The sequence below is a fragment of the Astyanax mexicanus genome, chromosome 17 (assembly GCF_023375975.1).
Source record: "Astyanax mexicanus isolate ESR-SI-001 chromosome 17, AstMex3_surface, whole genome shotgun sequence".
In the NCBI taxonomy this organism is placed as follows: domain Eukaryota; kingdom Metazoa; phylum Chordata; class Actinopteri; order Characiformes; family Acestrorhamphidae; genus Astyanax; species Astyanax mexicanus.
This window is the reverse complement of record NC_064424.1, coordinates 25614476-25629766: the sequence shown is the minus strand read 5'-3', so window position 1 is coordinate 25629766 and position 15291 is coordinate 25614476. Positions and strand designations below refer to the sequence as shown.

The window sequence follows — 15291 nt, the reverse complement described above, 5'->3', positions numbered from 1 at the left end:
CACCTTAAATCTGTTGAATATCTGTTAATATGTGTCTTTAAAACCTTCATCTTCCCCTCCATAGCTTTCCTGTCCCAGGCGGCGTGTTGGGAGTGTTCTGGTGGCAGCCCCCGCTCACAGGCTGGACTCTACCGAGCCTGATATCCCAGGTCCAGTTGCACAGGTAAGAGTTTGCAGTTAATCCTAAATAATCTTTGCCTCTCTACTATCTTAAAATGATTAAAGATCTACAATTCATTATGAAACCTGTTATAAGAAGCCGTGAGAAAGGTGTGTGAAAGGAATAATAATCTCCTATTGTTTTGTTTTTGTCATTGACAGTGCGAAGAAGCTCCAGCTCCAGACCTCACCACCACCTCTCATCCGGAGCCATCCAGCCAGGGAGACACTGCACTGTCACCTAACAATAACACACAGCGCAGATCCCTGAAACGCCCTGTCACCAACTTTTGGAGCTCCTTTGTGTGTCGTTTCAGGTCTCCTCGCCGAGTCCTGGTGCAGGTAGAAGAGGCAGATCCCTCTCACCGGCTGGACCTTCAGGACACAAAGCCTGAACTGGAGCCAGTGCCAGCTGCACAGGTAAGGGTTTGGACTAAATCCTGCTGTCAGCTATAGAAGCTTCCCTGTATATCCCATTTACTGTATCTCATTTAATAATAATTATGTTAATTCATGGTATAATTTAGTCCAAAACACTTTAGACATCATTCCTGCAGTCACAGCAATATTGATAAGCATTTTACAATATATTACGTATACAATTATGTAAATTTTTGACAAGCATTATGCAATGAAATTATTAGTAAATTGTCTACAACAGTAAAGGTGTACAACAGTTCCCCTTTATTTCTGTGTCTCTGTCTCTGTTTCCCCCAGTCACCCATGGCGGTACTGTCGAGGGGGAGGTTCCAGACTAAGTGCGATCTGAAGAAGACCTCTTATGTGCACGTGTGTACGTATGTATGTGTGTTTGCATACGTATGTGCGTGTGTAGGTGTGCATGTCTTTTTGTATGTATATGCATGTATTTATGTGTGTTTCTGTGTATATGTATGTGCACAAATGTGTTTGGTATGTATGTGTGTTTTGAATTGTGTGTATATGCATGTGTGTGTTTGTGTGCGTATATATTTGTGTATGTGTGTTTTTGTGTCTGTGCATGTAAGCATGTGTGTTTGTGTGCGTATGCATATGTATACATGTCTGCATGTGTTTTTGTGATGTAGGAATGTGTTTCTTTAAGTATTTTAATGTTTTTGGATCTGTATGTGTATTTGCGTGTGTGTGTGTATGAATGGGTGTGAATGTGTGTTCTCCATGGATCGCCACCTTGCCGTTGGTGGAGAATCTTGTGTGTTCCATTGAACCTGAGAGCGATGCCGTCTGGAACTTAGGTTCCTGGTAGGGTCACCCATGGCAGTACGGTCGAGGGGAAGGTTCCAGACTAAGTGCGATCTGAAGAAGACCTCTTATTTGTGTGTGTGTGTGTGTGTGTGTTCTCCATGGATCGCCACCTTTCCATTGGTGGAGAACCTTATGTGTTCCAATGGACCTGAACGGTATAAAAACATTTTTGGCACCCTAAAAAGTTTTATGATTTTTCTTTATAAATCATTGTTGGTTCAGATCTGCAATTTCAGTTAAATATCATACAGAAGATGAACATAGTAATGTTTAAGAAGTAAAATGAAGTTTATAGGATTTATAGAAAGTGTGCAGTAATTCTTTAAATAAAATTTTAATTAAACTAATTTTAAAAATGTGGGCACGGTTGATTGCTGGTCCAAACAACCAGTGATTTATAAGGGTCTGTTGTAAATGTTTCAAAGAATCCAATTTGCCCGATTACCAATCAGGATGCTGCTGCTGATCAGGATCATGATGGAGATGACCATGATGAGGATACTATCTCTGGGTGCTCTGAGAGGCCTTCAGAGGTAAAATGGTCAACTACAAATTCAGTGTTATTTGTATTGAAATAGCTAATGTATTTATGTCCTACTGAATACACAGAACATACAGAGCATTCCTTCCAAACTGGACCCTCCACATGTAGGCATAGTAGGGTGACCTCTGAGGTGAATACAGTGTTTGTATGTTCTTGAATACATCTCCCACCAATGAATAATGAAAATCTTTTTATAGGTTGGAACAGACACTGTACGAGCATTGGACAAAAGAACACTGAAGCTGGATATACAGTACAAGCTCCTATAGAAAAAAGGATTAAGCCAAAAATATAACGACTGGAGTATGAACAAATGCTATAGTCAGACTTATATTAAATGTTCATTTAATGTACATATCCAATAAAATTTCTGCTGTCTTAAGGTAGCTCTCCTTTTTTGCAGAAACACCCCTGAAAGATTATTTTTTAAATAAAACTCAATTAGTGATATGAGTGTTTCATTTGTCTCTTAGAATGTGCATGTTCAATGAGTACTTTAGGATATAGCAGACAGATATTTAATATTATCCAAAAATATACTTTTAAGGTAACAGACACTGAAAAAGAAAATGGGGGGGGACATTCAGTGACTATAACAAAGTGATTGGAAGGATTAGGTGAGATGCAGAAAACTAGTAATTTACCTACAGGTCTTGGCTAATCGTAATTTACCTCAGATATCCACTCTCTGCATACTGTATTCTTCAACTGTTCTACATCACCTACAGTGTGTGTATATATATATATATATATATATATATATATATATATATATATATATATATATATATATATATATATATATATATATATTGTGGCGTCTGTGTGTGTGTGCCAGCTTTTAGTGTGCCTGTGGGGGCGGGGTATGGTAATCCGGGGCCAGCGGGGCATTATGGGGGTATGTTTTGAGTGGGTTAAGGGGACTTACCATCTTTGTGTTGGATAGCTGGGTTGGTGGCCTCAGGGCTGTTTGAGCTGTGGTTGCAGATGGGTTTCGCTCTCCTAGCCTTGTTAAAGGCTATAAGTGAGTGGCAAGCCTGTTAATAAAGAGCTGTTGAGACCTTGCAATGAATCTCTCGAGTCCTTATTCCTCTTCCACGCTACAATATATATATATCTTCTGCTCTTTTAGACTGATATATATATATATATATATATATATATATATATATATATATATGTTACACGGGTGAAGTGCTAAGCAGCCTTAGCAGGGTTAACTTGTTATACTTCTTAAAAGAAAGCGAGGCTGGGTTACAGTAAACAAGAGACAAACTTAGCTAGATAAAGTTTACTGCTTATCTGAATGATCCATTCCACCTTAAATTGTGCAGCAGTTGCTGCTATTACATGCTAGTGTCTCGGGCGCCGTAATCTGATTACGGTACCATTTAAGGTGGATGAGCTAACTCACGCGCACACAGAGGGAAAGGGAGACATGAGTGTTAGCAGTCTAATCTAATAGTATTGTCCATAGATGTTCGGTCTAAAATAAAAGAGAGTTTTACCTTAACCTTGTAACCTGACTTTTTAACACCCCTCAGAATCAGAATTGGAGTTACTAAGAAACATATGCTTCGAGGGTTACATTTGGTCAGTGTAACGTTTATTAATTTATTTTCGGACCTTTTGAGGTTAAATACCAAAATAGAAAATTGGATGTAAAAACTAATTATTTTATTTATTTTTATTTTTATTTTTACATGTAGTGCAGTGTACAAAAAGTAAGTTTTCATCCATGGTCAGTGTAACGTTTAGCAGTTTAATTGTCTGACTGTATCAAGCTTATTTAGAAATGAAGAACAAATGGATTTTTATCCAATTTTTCAATTATCATGTTTTTCATTTCAGAATTTCAAGAAAAATTAAAAGTTAAATGTTCTCTCAACTCTTTTCAAATTTGTCCATTTTTGTATCTTGTAACACAACTCCAATAATTCAATTTGCAAAATGCAAAAATTGAAAAAAAAAATCATTTTTTTCTGAAGTTGCGATTGTGAGGGGCAGAGATGAAAAAAAAAATAAAATAAATAAAATTGGAAAAAATTATAAAACCTTTTTCTTGTATACTACACTATACAAAAAAAAATGAAATCATGAGTTTTTACATCCAGTTTTCTATTTTTGCATTTAACCTTAAACGGTAAAAAAGTAATAAACGCTACACTGACCACATTTCTATGATCTATTATCGTTATCCATTTATATTGATTTCAATAACTGAAGCTGAATTAATAAGATTATTAATCGTTCTTTTAGTGAAGTGAACATGAGACATTGTTAATAAATGCTTATTGCAGAGTGAGTGCAGTCAGTCCTCCAGCCTGTGAGCGGCGCTGTGTTAAAGTTGCTGTGAATGAGCGAGTTTCCCCCTGTAGAGCAGCGAAGATGCAGCGAGAGAAGAGCGGAGGCTCCGGCGGGGCTGATAAGTATGGATTTATTCATTATTTTATCATATTAAAGGGTTGATTTTGTTTGTTGATGTTTTCCGGGTGTTGGAGCGAGTCCCCGCGGCCGGGCGGCTCCGCTCCTCCCGCGGCTCGGTGTGTAGGACTGGTTTGATTCTGGGTGTGATGTGTGTGTGTTTCAGGCCGGACCGGGAGACCGCCATCATGTCCAAATACTACGACGGAGTGGAGTTTCCCTTCTGTGACGAGTTCTCCAAATACGAGAAACTCGCCAAGATCGGACAGGGAACCTTCGGGTAAGCGGGGTGGCTCTGCTCGCTATTTCTTCGGGGTGTGGGTGTTAGATTAGAGGAGGAACCCTGCTGTATGAAGTCTGATCTGCGGACTGAGACTGTTAGCCACAGGCAGTGCTAACCTAGCTAACGAACAAGCGGCTACTGTAGCTACTGTGTGTCTATCTCTCTGGTTATCTAACTATAGTCTATGGTTATCTGTCTATCTTGTGTTTTTTAAATATGTGGTAACCCTTTCTGATAAATACATTTAGCTACTTCAACTGTATGTGTATGTGTAGATAAACATAAACCTATAGGCTGTTAGTACCGTGGGTATTTCCAGACGAGGGCAGGAGGAGTTTAAACCAGTTTTGAGATGCGGCCTGAAGGAGCTCCAGACAGTATTCCTGACTGAGTATCGGGTGAGGTGAAGTCTTGACCTCACTTAAGTAATCCTCACAGCAGTGTCTGCCTGGAGCGATGTTTATTTCCTTTTATTTAATTATTCGTTAGAGTAGTCTGAAAATCACAAAACCGTTAGTTAGCTTCATTGGCTCTCAAACTGCTGCGTTCAACGCACTTATTGTTAACGTTATTGTTGTGGATACACTGGAATCCAGATGCCAAATATCACTGATTCAACGTTCATATTTGGTGGGATTACATCTTTTAATGTTGATGACTTATAAACTTTTACAGTGGTTTCAGGTGAAATGTTACCTTCATATAATTATAAAAAAAAATTGATTGATTCAGAAGTGTGGACATTCTGGGCTGATGCCGACATTCCAAATTACTCGTGTGTGTGTGTGTGTGTGTGTGTGTATATATATATATGTATATATATATATATATATATATACATATAATCACAAGCCATCAAACCAAGCTGAACTGCTTAATTTTTGCACCAGGAGTGGCAAAAAGTTATCCAAAAGCAGTGTGTAAGACTGGTGGAGGAGAACAAGCCAAGATGCTTGAAAACTGTGATTAAACCACCAAATATTGATTTCTAAACTCTTAAAACTTTTTAATATGAACTTTTCTTTGCATTATTTGAGGTCTGAAAGCTCTGCAACTTTTTGTATATTTGACCATTTCTCATTTTCTGCAAGTAAAGGCTCTAAGTGACATTATTGTTATTTGGAATTTGGGAGAAATGTTGTCCATAGTTTATATAATAAAACAACAATGTTCATTTTACTCAAACAAATATACCTATAAATAGCAAAATCCAAGAAACGGATTCAGAAACTGAAGTTTTATAATTTTTTCCAGAGCTGTATAAACAAATGTAACATTTATTTGCCTTGCATTTTCTTTTTTCTTTCACTTTTTTTTAGCTAACTAGTCATTACATAATGCCCATTTTTAAAGTATTGTTATTTAAGTCATAATGTTTTGCTAATGTTGAATCCACCTAAAATGCACAAATCAACGCTGTTATATTTCAGAAATGGAACAATTACCATTGTTTCAATCTTCTTTTGCTGCAGTAAATCTCATTCCCCATAGTCAATAAATAAATAGATATTTATAAATATATTTTATGCAATCCCTAAGCACATTAGATGAGCAAATAAAATTATTAGTATATGATGAAACCTGACAATAGCATGGTGTACCAATCTTGATAGTTACTTGCTAAGTAGCTAGTGTAAAACAGAACTCCTTTTATTGATTTTGTGAGTACAAAAAAAAAAACACTGCAAAATAACCATTAATTTACCCACTGTGTTCTTTTCTGGGGTCACGGTCCTGTGCATATGTTAGTCTGCTTGTCTGGTTGGAGTCAGAGTTGGGTTGGAGAACACTGTGGTACAACATGTTCTGAAAGCTCCGACCCTCTTTCACCTGTTCTCTTTGTTGGTCCTTCTCTGTAGGGAGGTGTTTAAAGCCAAACACCGACAGACTGGAAAGAAGGTGGCTCTGAAAAAGGTGCTCATGGAGAACGAGAAAGAAGGGGTACGTATAGAGAGCTTAGCTTTATGTTAACATTTACAAGATTGGGCTTGTTCCTCTGGAAGTTTATTTAAGATATTATACTTGAGCTCATTTTTTTGTTGGAGTTATTGTTTTATTCTGGATTTTATTCTAATTTACTACTTCTTACAGTTTCCCATCACAGCTCTGAGGGAAATCAAGATTCTGCAGCTGTTGAAGCACGAGAACGTTGTGAACCTCATTGAGATCTGCAGAACCAAAGGTAAGTAGGCACAAATTTAATTAATCTTGCAGATTTTGTTAATGTTGCTGTTTAAAGAATCTGAAGCAAGAAAAATGTTTGAAGTTTTAATAGAAGTTGATGTAAAAACTCAATTTGGAGCATTTTCATTGATCTATTAATTATGAAATTAGGACATGCTGTGAAGGACAACTGCTGTGACCAAAAAAAAAGACAGTTATGGATATACATGTTTGGACAGCAGTGGTATGCTGCACTGTTGCACTGTATTTTGCACTGGCAAATAACTTTTAAGTGAAGTGTTATTGTAACCATAGGCTAACTAGAAATTTCTAGTAGTACCGCTAAGATCATTGGTGGTGCAGCTCCATGGACTGCTGTGTTTTCTTTGACCTAAAGCTTATTAAACTCTAACTGGCCTCTGTTAAATCTTTCTGTTTTTTTGTCTGTCTTTTAGCCACACAGTTTAACCGGTATAAGGGCAGCATCTACCTTGTGTTTGATTTCTGTGAGCACGATCTGGCCGGCTTACTCAGCAACGCTAACGTTAAGTTCACCCTGGCTGAGATCAAGAAGGTCATGCAGATGCTCCTGAATGGTCTTTACTACATCCACAGAAACAAGGTGCGTACAGTGTACACGACCATGATCCTTTTACAAAATTTTACAAACATTTTATACTTTATATGTGTCACAGTTGATTAGTTGTTTGGTTTTAACCATGTTTTATTTGTCTGCCTGATCAGATCTTGCACAGAGATATGAAGGCAGCGAACGTTCTGATTACGAGGGACGGCATTCTAAAACTGGCTGATTTTGGACTAGCCCGGGCATTCAGTCTGGCGAAGAACAGCCAGGGAAACCGGTACACCAACAGAGTGGTCACCCTGTGGTATAGACCCCCTGAGCTACTGCTGGGTAAGATTAAGGTGTATTATTCAGTGAATTATTCAGTAACTAATATGAAAGTGTGAGGAACTAAAGGGTTTTAAGGTTCCCAGTAGCTAATTCTGTAGCACACTCTTTACAGCCATGAACTGTCATCAGTCTAATTCCTACTAAATAATACAAAGCCAACATTTTTATTTGCTTTAAAATGTGTGAAACCTACAGGTGCATCGAAAAAATTTAGAATATAATTGAAAAATTACTTTATTCAGTAATTCAGTTCAAAATTTGAAACTACTGTCCAAAGTCCAAATAGCATCAAGTCCAAATTTAGTTAAGTGTTTTCCTGGAAAATCTTACAGCACATCATGCTTCCCTTTGCTGACAACTTTTATAGTGATGCGGACTTGGCACACTGCCCACACTGCCAAAAGTACCAATTAATCTTATGTAATATTGTAATTTTCTGTTTGGGTTTTCATTAGTCGTAAGCCATAATCATCAACAATAAAATAAATAAATTCTTAAAATAGATCAAAATTACTCTCTGTGTAATACATCTATATAATTCACAATTTGAATTAAATTACTAAAATAAAGTAAAGTAAAATAATATTTACATTTTTGAGCTGCACCTTTACATAAACAAGTTAAACTATACAATTTAATGAAATGTAAATTAACAAGGCACTAGGGCAATAGATTGATAAAAAAAAAATAAATCAAATCACACAAGTTGCTGATTATTTATGATTGACCACATTTTTCCAACTTAACGGAACTTTTAACAATGTATACTTAAACGTAAGTATCACTGTGGGTGCGCTTATTAAATTTTCCAGATTAATTGTACGTTAATCTTAGTCAATGTCTAGGGTGATTGACTGAATCTGCTTTCAAAGCTGAGTCATGTTCCTTTGTAAAAACATTTTTTCCCTCTTTCATGGTATTTGTTTTATGGTAATACGTTACTGTGTGAACTATTTCCTATTGATTGTGTTTGTTTGTGCACGTGTACAGGGGAACGTGATTACGGACCTCCTATTGATCTGTGGGGTGGTGGGTGTATCATGGCTGAGATGTGGACCAGGAGCCCCATCATGCAAGGCAACACTGAACAGCACCAGCTAACACTAATAAGCCAACTGTGTGGCTCCATTACTGCAGAGGTAACAAGCCTATTCACTTTTGCTGCACTTCAGTTTGAACAGTGTTATAACAAATGTACTTTTATATACTTTATGCATCACTGCACATACTATGGATTTTCCCAGAAAAATAGAATATGCTGTATTATTGGGTCATTTTCATATTATTGGGTATGACATCTGCAGTACAATGGTGCTTACCATTGTGTACCCTTTAAAATGTTCTATATTCTACATTAATGTGCCTTATTTGGTTTTCACTTGTATATTAAAAGTAGATTTAAATGTAGATAAACAGACACCAATTAAACAAATGAGAAACAGAATATTAAACTATTCCTAAAATAATTTTCCTGATGTTGGAATTAACATGTAACATGCGCCAATCCAAGAAAGAGGCCTTCAGTTGCTTAGAAGTTATCTTTTGGTTGATTCAAAAAGTTCAAAAGTAGAATATTATTCTCTGTAAAGTCCACCTTCAATGAAATTAATATTATTTTAAGTAATATTTAGTATAATTAAAGTCTTGATGAACCATGGTATACTTTTAAAAATGTGCTTACCACATTTTCTTAAGCACCACTTACTATTTTTGTTGTCTAGAAACTGTGTACACATCCATTTTTACAATTTTTTTATAATGATCCCTTTTCTGTTATTTTGCCTTGAGAACTAAAATGTTAATTTTCCCTTGGTTTTCTCAGGTGTGGCCAGGCGTGGACAAGAAGTACGAGCTGTATCAGAAGATGGAGCTGCCGAAGGGTCAGAAGCGGAAGGTGAAGGACAGACTAAAGGCGTACGTTAAAGACCCGTATGCTCTGGACCTCATTGATAAACTTCTGGTTCTGGACCCGGCGCAGAGGATCGACAGTGACGACGCTCTCAATCATGACTTCTTCTGGTCCGACCCCATGCCCTCAGACCTCAAGAACATGCTGTCCACACACAACACCTCCATGTTCGAGTACCTGGCCCCGCCCAGGCGACGGGGTCACATGCCTCAACAGCCAGCCAATCAGAACAGAAACCCAGCCACCACCAGCCAGTCGGAGTTCGACAGGGTATTCTAATGTGGCTGCTTACAGACTGCTAACAGACTGATTGGTCGAGGAGAAGATAGAGACTTCTGATCGACCCTGAGAGCGTGTCATCACGTTCCGCCTGGGCCAGTTGCGTTTTAGACATGTGATATTTACATGTTTCGTTTATTTATGTGGGTTATTAATCTTTTTTCATAGTCGTTCATTGGTGATTACTTATTTAGGATGTTTGGGCTGTGAGCTAAATTGAGCAGCTCCTACCAGAGAAGACATGGCATATTTGGCTTATTTTTGCCATTTGATTGAATAAATGTAAGTGGATTCACCACTGAACCACTGTGTTCAGATTAGAACCAGGATTACTCTGGAAATCCCATTTTTCATTTATCATAACGGCACAAAAGAAGAAGAGAAGAAAGAGAAGAAATGTACATTTTTGAGCTTGATTTGTTTACTTCTAATTTTATTACTTTGTTAATTACTCTTTTATAATGCTTTTACTTTGTATGATTGAGTTTGTGTTGGGTTTATGAGGTTTAAAATATTGTTTAACACCAATAAACCTCTCATTCGATCCATTTGCATATCTCTGGGTTTTATTAGTTTTATTAATTTATCAATTAGTTTTTAAACTAGGGCTGTTAATGCGTTAACACATGCAGTTAATCTAGAGAAATTAATGTTTGCTTTTTTTTTTTAAACAAAGTAATCATGTGACAAAACTGACAGAGCCTGATGATGCATTAACAGTTTTTTAAGTGATATAACAGCAGTGCTTACTGTTGAGTTCTAAAGGTAGACTACTTTTTTATGCTGAATTCATAAACACAGAGGTGATGGCACGTTTCATCTTTTCAAGCTGTTGAAGGTGAAAAAATGGAGCTACACTAGTGTTTATTTTCTTTATATTTTCTTCACCACAGAGTCCAGACCTTAACCTCATTGAGAATCTTTGGGATGTGCTGAAGAAGGATTTGTGCAGCGGTCAGACTCTAGCATTAATACTGCAAGATCTAGATAAAAAAAAATACTGCAACACTGGATTGAAATAAATCTTGACATTTCAGAAGCTTATCCAAACAATGCTACAGTGAATGTGTGCTGCAAACAAAGCTAAAGGCGGTCTAGCAAAATTTGAGTGTGTGACCTTTTTTTGGCCAGGCAGTGTATTATAATGCAGTAAAAATTGCATCTGTCTGCCAGGTGTAAATCACACTACACCACTATTTTTGTCCCTTTCCCAAAAATACCAGCATTTTAAAAAATGTGATCATGATTTTATCCATGATTTAGTCATTGAATATTGCTAGGATTAATACAATCATTACAATTTTTAAGAGATTGGAACCAATAATACAAAAGTCTTAGTCTTAAGACTGTGATTAATCACAGAATACTATTGTGATTTAATTTGATACTTTTTTTTTAATTGATTAGCACCATTGTAAAATATGAGAACACTTTAGTGTTTGTCTCTTCCACAGTTTTCTCTGTGGAAACACTCCCACTGTGGCTTTACCCTTAATTTAAAGATAATTATTTAGAAATAATTGTGTAAAAGCTTTGTTTTACCAGCAAAAAACCCACAATCTATTCCTTGGTTCTAATACAGCACTAAACATCATATTCTGAATTGAGAGAAGGATGCTAATGCTAACATACACAAACAAAATCGAAATACATTCACCTCTATAAAAAACGTATAAAGTTATTCCTCATAAAAATACAACAAATAATATATGTCACAAGAAGCCATTTGACTTGAGTGTTTTTAAAGAAACTGCGAGCTCTAACAAAAAGTCTAGAATGTCTCATATAAATTGTTGTTAAAAGGATTTCATTATTTCAGTATTAATTAACAGTTAATCACACGTAACTGACTGGCTCTGCTGCAGTGCATACGTTTGGCCAACAGGTGGCGGGATTGTGTTTCTTTTAGTTAGACTGCTATACCGCTGGCTGAATTGATTAGAATCGCTATGAGAAGATTTTATATGTCCGAAATAAATCCACTGCTCGTTTCATGTTTAGTGCCCTAAATAGGTAGCAGGGGCATTTGGGACACAGCCTATATGTTAATTTCTTCATGCCAGAAATGACAGTATTCTCAGCATTGCAGATAACCGACTCAATAATGAATCATTTATTTGAACAGATTCACAAGTTGAACTGATTTGAATATTTTTTGTTGCGTTTGTAAAACATGATCTGTTGACATGTACATATAATACAAGATATACAGTACAAGTCAAAAATTTGGACACACCTTAAATTGAGTGTTTTTTCATTCTTTGATTTTTTTCTTGCTTTGCAGGTTAATACTAAACTAAATACCAAACTGTGAATAAAAACATATGGATTAGTAACATAAAAAAGTGTTAAACAAACCAGAATATGTTCTAATGTTAGACTATTCAGCATAACCATGCCTTGCTTTTCACCTCAGTTAACAGCTGTGCTGAAGGTTTTAGGAGAGAATTACTCTACCCTGATAGCACACGTACGTCTCCAAGACGTCTTGGAAAGGTCCGAACATCTTAAATGCATCGCCCCTCATTTGAATAGATCTTATATTGGTCTTATTAACATCGCTGTGCTCCAGTGGCCGAACGCACCCCTAAATACGTCGCTGAAACATCTGCTTTATGCGGGAAATTTGGTATGTTAATTTGCTAGGTCGCAGATACGTCGTTTACACGTCTGCGTTATGCAGGACATGTGGTATGTTAATGCCGTCTTAGGAGTGTAGGTAGCGTGGACGTGGGTGAAATTAAACACAAGGACCCACAAACAAGTTCATGCTTAATACTTTTATATTCTTTCTTTTCCGAACACCAGCCGCAGCCTCCCGCTCTCGTCTCTCTCCTCCCCCTTTTTTCCTCTCCAGCCTCCACCAATTACCAGTCAGAAACACTGAACTTCAATACAAATGTTACACATTGTACAAACTGTCACAACCAAAACCAAATGACTGTTAGATTTTTAGTCTTACATTAATTCGCCAGTTCAGATGCTACCATCATTATACGCCACATGGCTGAGACATGCAAAATGTGGCCACTGAGTTTCGTACTGTAGCAAGCAAAGCACCTCACTAGAATTACACACAGGATCCCTTGACTCACACTCAACTACGCAGGGTGGGGGGGCAGTAGTAACCGTTTATATAGGCAGGAAAACGTGACCTACCTTTGGAGAAGGACGAAATCCTGTTATGACAATAAAACTCTTACATTAACAAAACTCTTCAACATGCATGACACCAGTGTTTTTCCAGAAGATAAACTATGACTGTGTACTTCAGCACAACCTGGAAACTTCATGCTTACTTTTCTAAATTAGCATTAGATAAGAATTATGCACATCTGGAAAAACTTGCAGATTTCTTTAGGTTCAATTCTCTTTTTCTTGCAAAGTATATTTTACTACAAAAGTTTTGTTTTCTGCTCAAGTCCCGACAGCTCAATTTTCCAAGGCATCCTTCCGCTGTTGTTCTTGCCTAATTATGTTATTGTCCTGTGCAGTGGGAATAGGAAATTGATGGCAGCACAAGTTTTTTGCTTGCTTTACATACTACTATATGTGTTCTACTCGCTTGCTTTTGATAAACCACACATAGACTCTTTGTTCCTTTTGTCTTTTTATGGCTTGATTCTTTGGCCTGTACAAGAAGCCTAGAAGTGTTGAACTCTAATTTGCATATGTTCTCTTCTGTGTGATATGAGCTGAGACACATTGTACAGTGTGATCTTACCAGACATTTTAGTCTAGACATTGGGATGAGCAAATACTCTGTAATCTTCACACCTTCAAGGGACCGGCCCTTGCTGGATGCACGTACTAAATGCTATAAAGAACTGTGTAAAATCTGAATAAAGTTAGATTGTTAAGGGAAGCAACTGTGTGTGTGTGATCCTTTCAATCTCCCTCGAGGTTAAATTAGGGTGTGGCAGAAGAACCAGACCAGGGTAGGGGATAACTGAATCCAGGAAAGGGTGAAGGGCAACCAGGCTATTTTATACCCTTTCAATTACATTAAAGAAATTTACTAGTATCTGGAGATTAATGAACCCATGTTTAACAATGCAAAAAAATGGAGTAAGACCTTTAAAGATAAGTTGATTTATTCAAGCATAACAGTAGTAGCTTAGTTAAATGTCTTCAGATGAATCACATATATATTTATACATACATATTTTTTTTATATTCAACACACACACACACACACACACACACACACACACACACACACCAACTCTATGTATCAGGGACCTTCAGTACAACAATCCAGGCATGGCTGATCCAGACAGTTTGTATTGTACACCTAAAAACAGAAACAACAAGATTTACTTAACCCAAAAAGGTCCAATTCACATTTTCCCATTTTGTTACTTGGGAATGCATTAATCTTACACTTTGGCTGTTGTACCTTTCTGTTTAGCAAATAAAAGTGAATGTAAAAAACATTTTGCTGTTTATATACTGTAATTTGTTTCTCATTTGGGTTTTGTACACATTTATAAACCAGTTGTGTAATATTGTTAATGTTTGAATGTGAAATATATTTATATATGATTTAATGTATATTATTATTGTAGGTATGTGACTATAAATATTTTATATTTAAAATTTTGTTCTAGAAATCAGGTCATAAAACATTTTAATAGTTAAATTATAGTTTGAACAGAGCTGTAGATTTAAAAACACAGCTTTTAAAGGATCTAGTTTTATCTCCAGCACTAACCCAGCACACCTACTGTAGCCACATTCTATAAATGAGCTCAAAAACACACATTAACACACTGTGCTGTAGAGATGCTCTCAGGATGTACTGAGAGACTTCATGAGTTAAAGTGAGAAACTGATGAGAAAGTGCTGTAAGGAACTTTACACAGACTTTTGGGTTCATATATTCACTTATTTTATTGTTATATTTTTGTTATATTATTGAGTTTCTTTCTGATCTGTTCCTGCTTTAACATTAGCTATATGTTTCCCACTGTGAGACTAAACAGATGATCTGATCTTAATGAGTGAGTTAATCTGTATCAGTAACATTAACTTTACAGAACAGCAGTGGAGTCTTTTAGTACACAGCCAAGTTAAACACACCATCAGCTCATGAAACAATATTAGCATTAAAACGCTGATCTTTGCGTGATCTATGTGACTCTGGTCTGCAGAAGTCTGAAAGATTAGTGGTGTTTTACCGGAGATGGAGTAGCTCCACACGGTTTACACGTTATCTTGTTTTTCGTGACGTTAAAGGAGAAATATATCGAAATCAGTTCTGATTGGATTTCGTCCCTGCCAAACATTTTCGTCTCGTTTTTATTCGTTGACGAAAATGTCAGTTAATTTCATCTCATTTTATTTTTTTATGCGGTGTTTATTTAGTT

At 36.6% G+C, this 15291-nt stretch overlaps 2 protein-coding genes across 9 annotated transcripts in view; one reads left to right on the top strand and one right to left on the bottom strand.

Moving 5' to 3' along the window:
* rpl35 (ribosomal protein L35) overlaps positions 1 to 15291 on the bottom strand; it is a 657733-nt gene that overhangs the window by 195835 nt on the left and 446607 nt on the right. The gene's annotated exons all lie outside the window — the stretch shown is intronic.
* On the top strand, positions 4252 to 10470 carry cdk9 (cyclin-dependent kinase 9 (CDC2-related kinase)). The gene is made up of 8 exons (XM_007233984.4): positions 4252 to 4377; positions 4539 to 4652; positions 6515 to 6596; positions 6747 to 6837; positions 7274 to 7440; positions 7563 to 7734; positions 8725 to 8873; positions 9557 to 10470. Exons 1-8 carry the CDS (start codon positions 4337 to 4339, stop codon positions 9920 to 9922), a joined length of 1182 nt encoding a protein of 393 aa, XP_007234046.1. The 5' UTR covers positions 4252 to 4336; the 3' UTR covers positions 9923 to 10470.

Coding starts and splice junctions, on each gene's coding strand:
- cdk9 (XM_007233984.4), top strand. CDS start 4,337: ATGCAGCGAGAGAAGAGCGGAGGCTCCGGCGGGGCTGATAA. Junction 4,653..6,514: donor ATCGGACAGGGAACCTTCGG/GTAAGCGGGGTG, acceptor CCTTCTCTGTAG/GGAGGTGTTTAAAGCCAAAC. Junction 6,838..7,273: donor TGAGATCTGCAGAACCAAAG/GTAAGTAGGCAC, acceptor TCTGTCTTTTAG/CCACACAGTTTAACCGGTAT.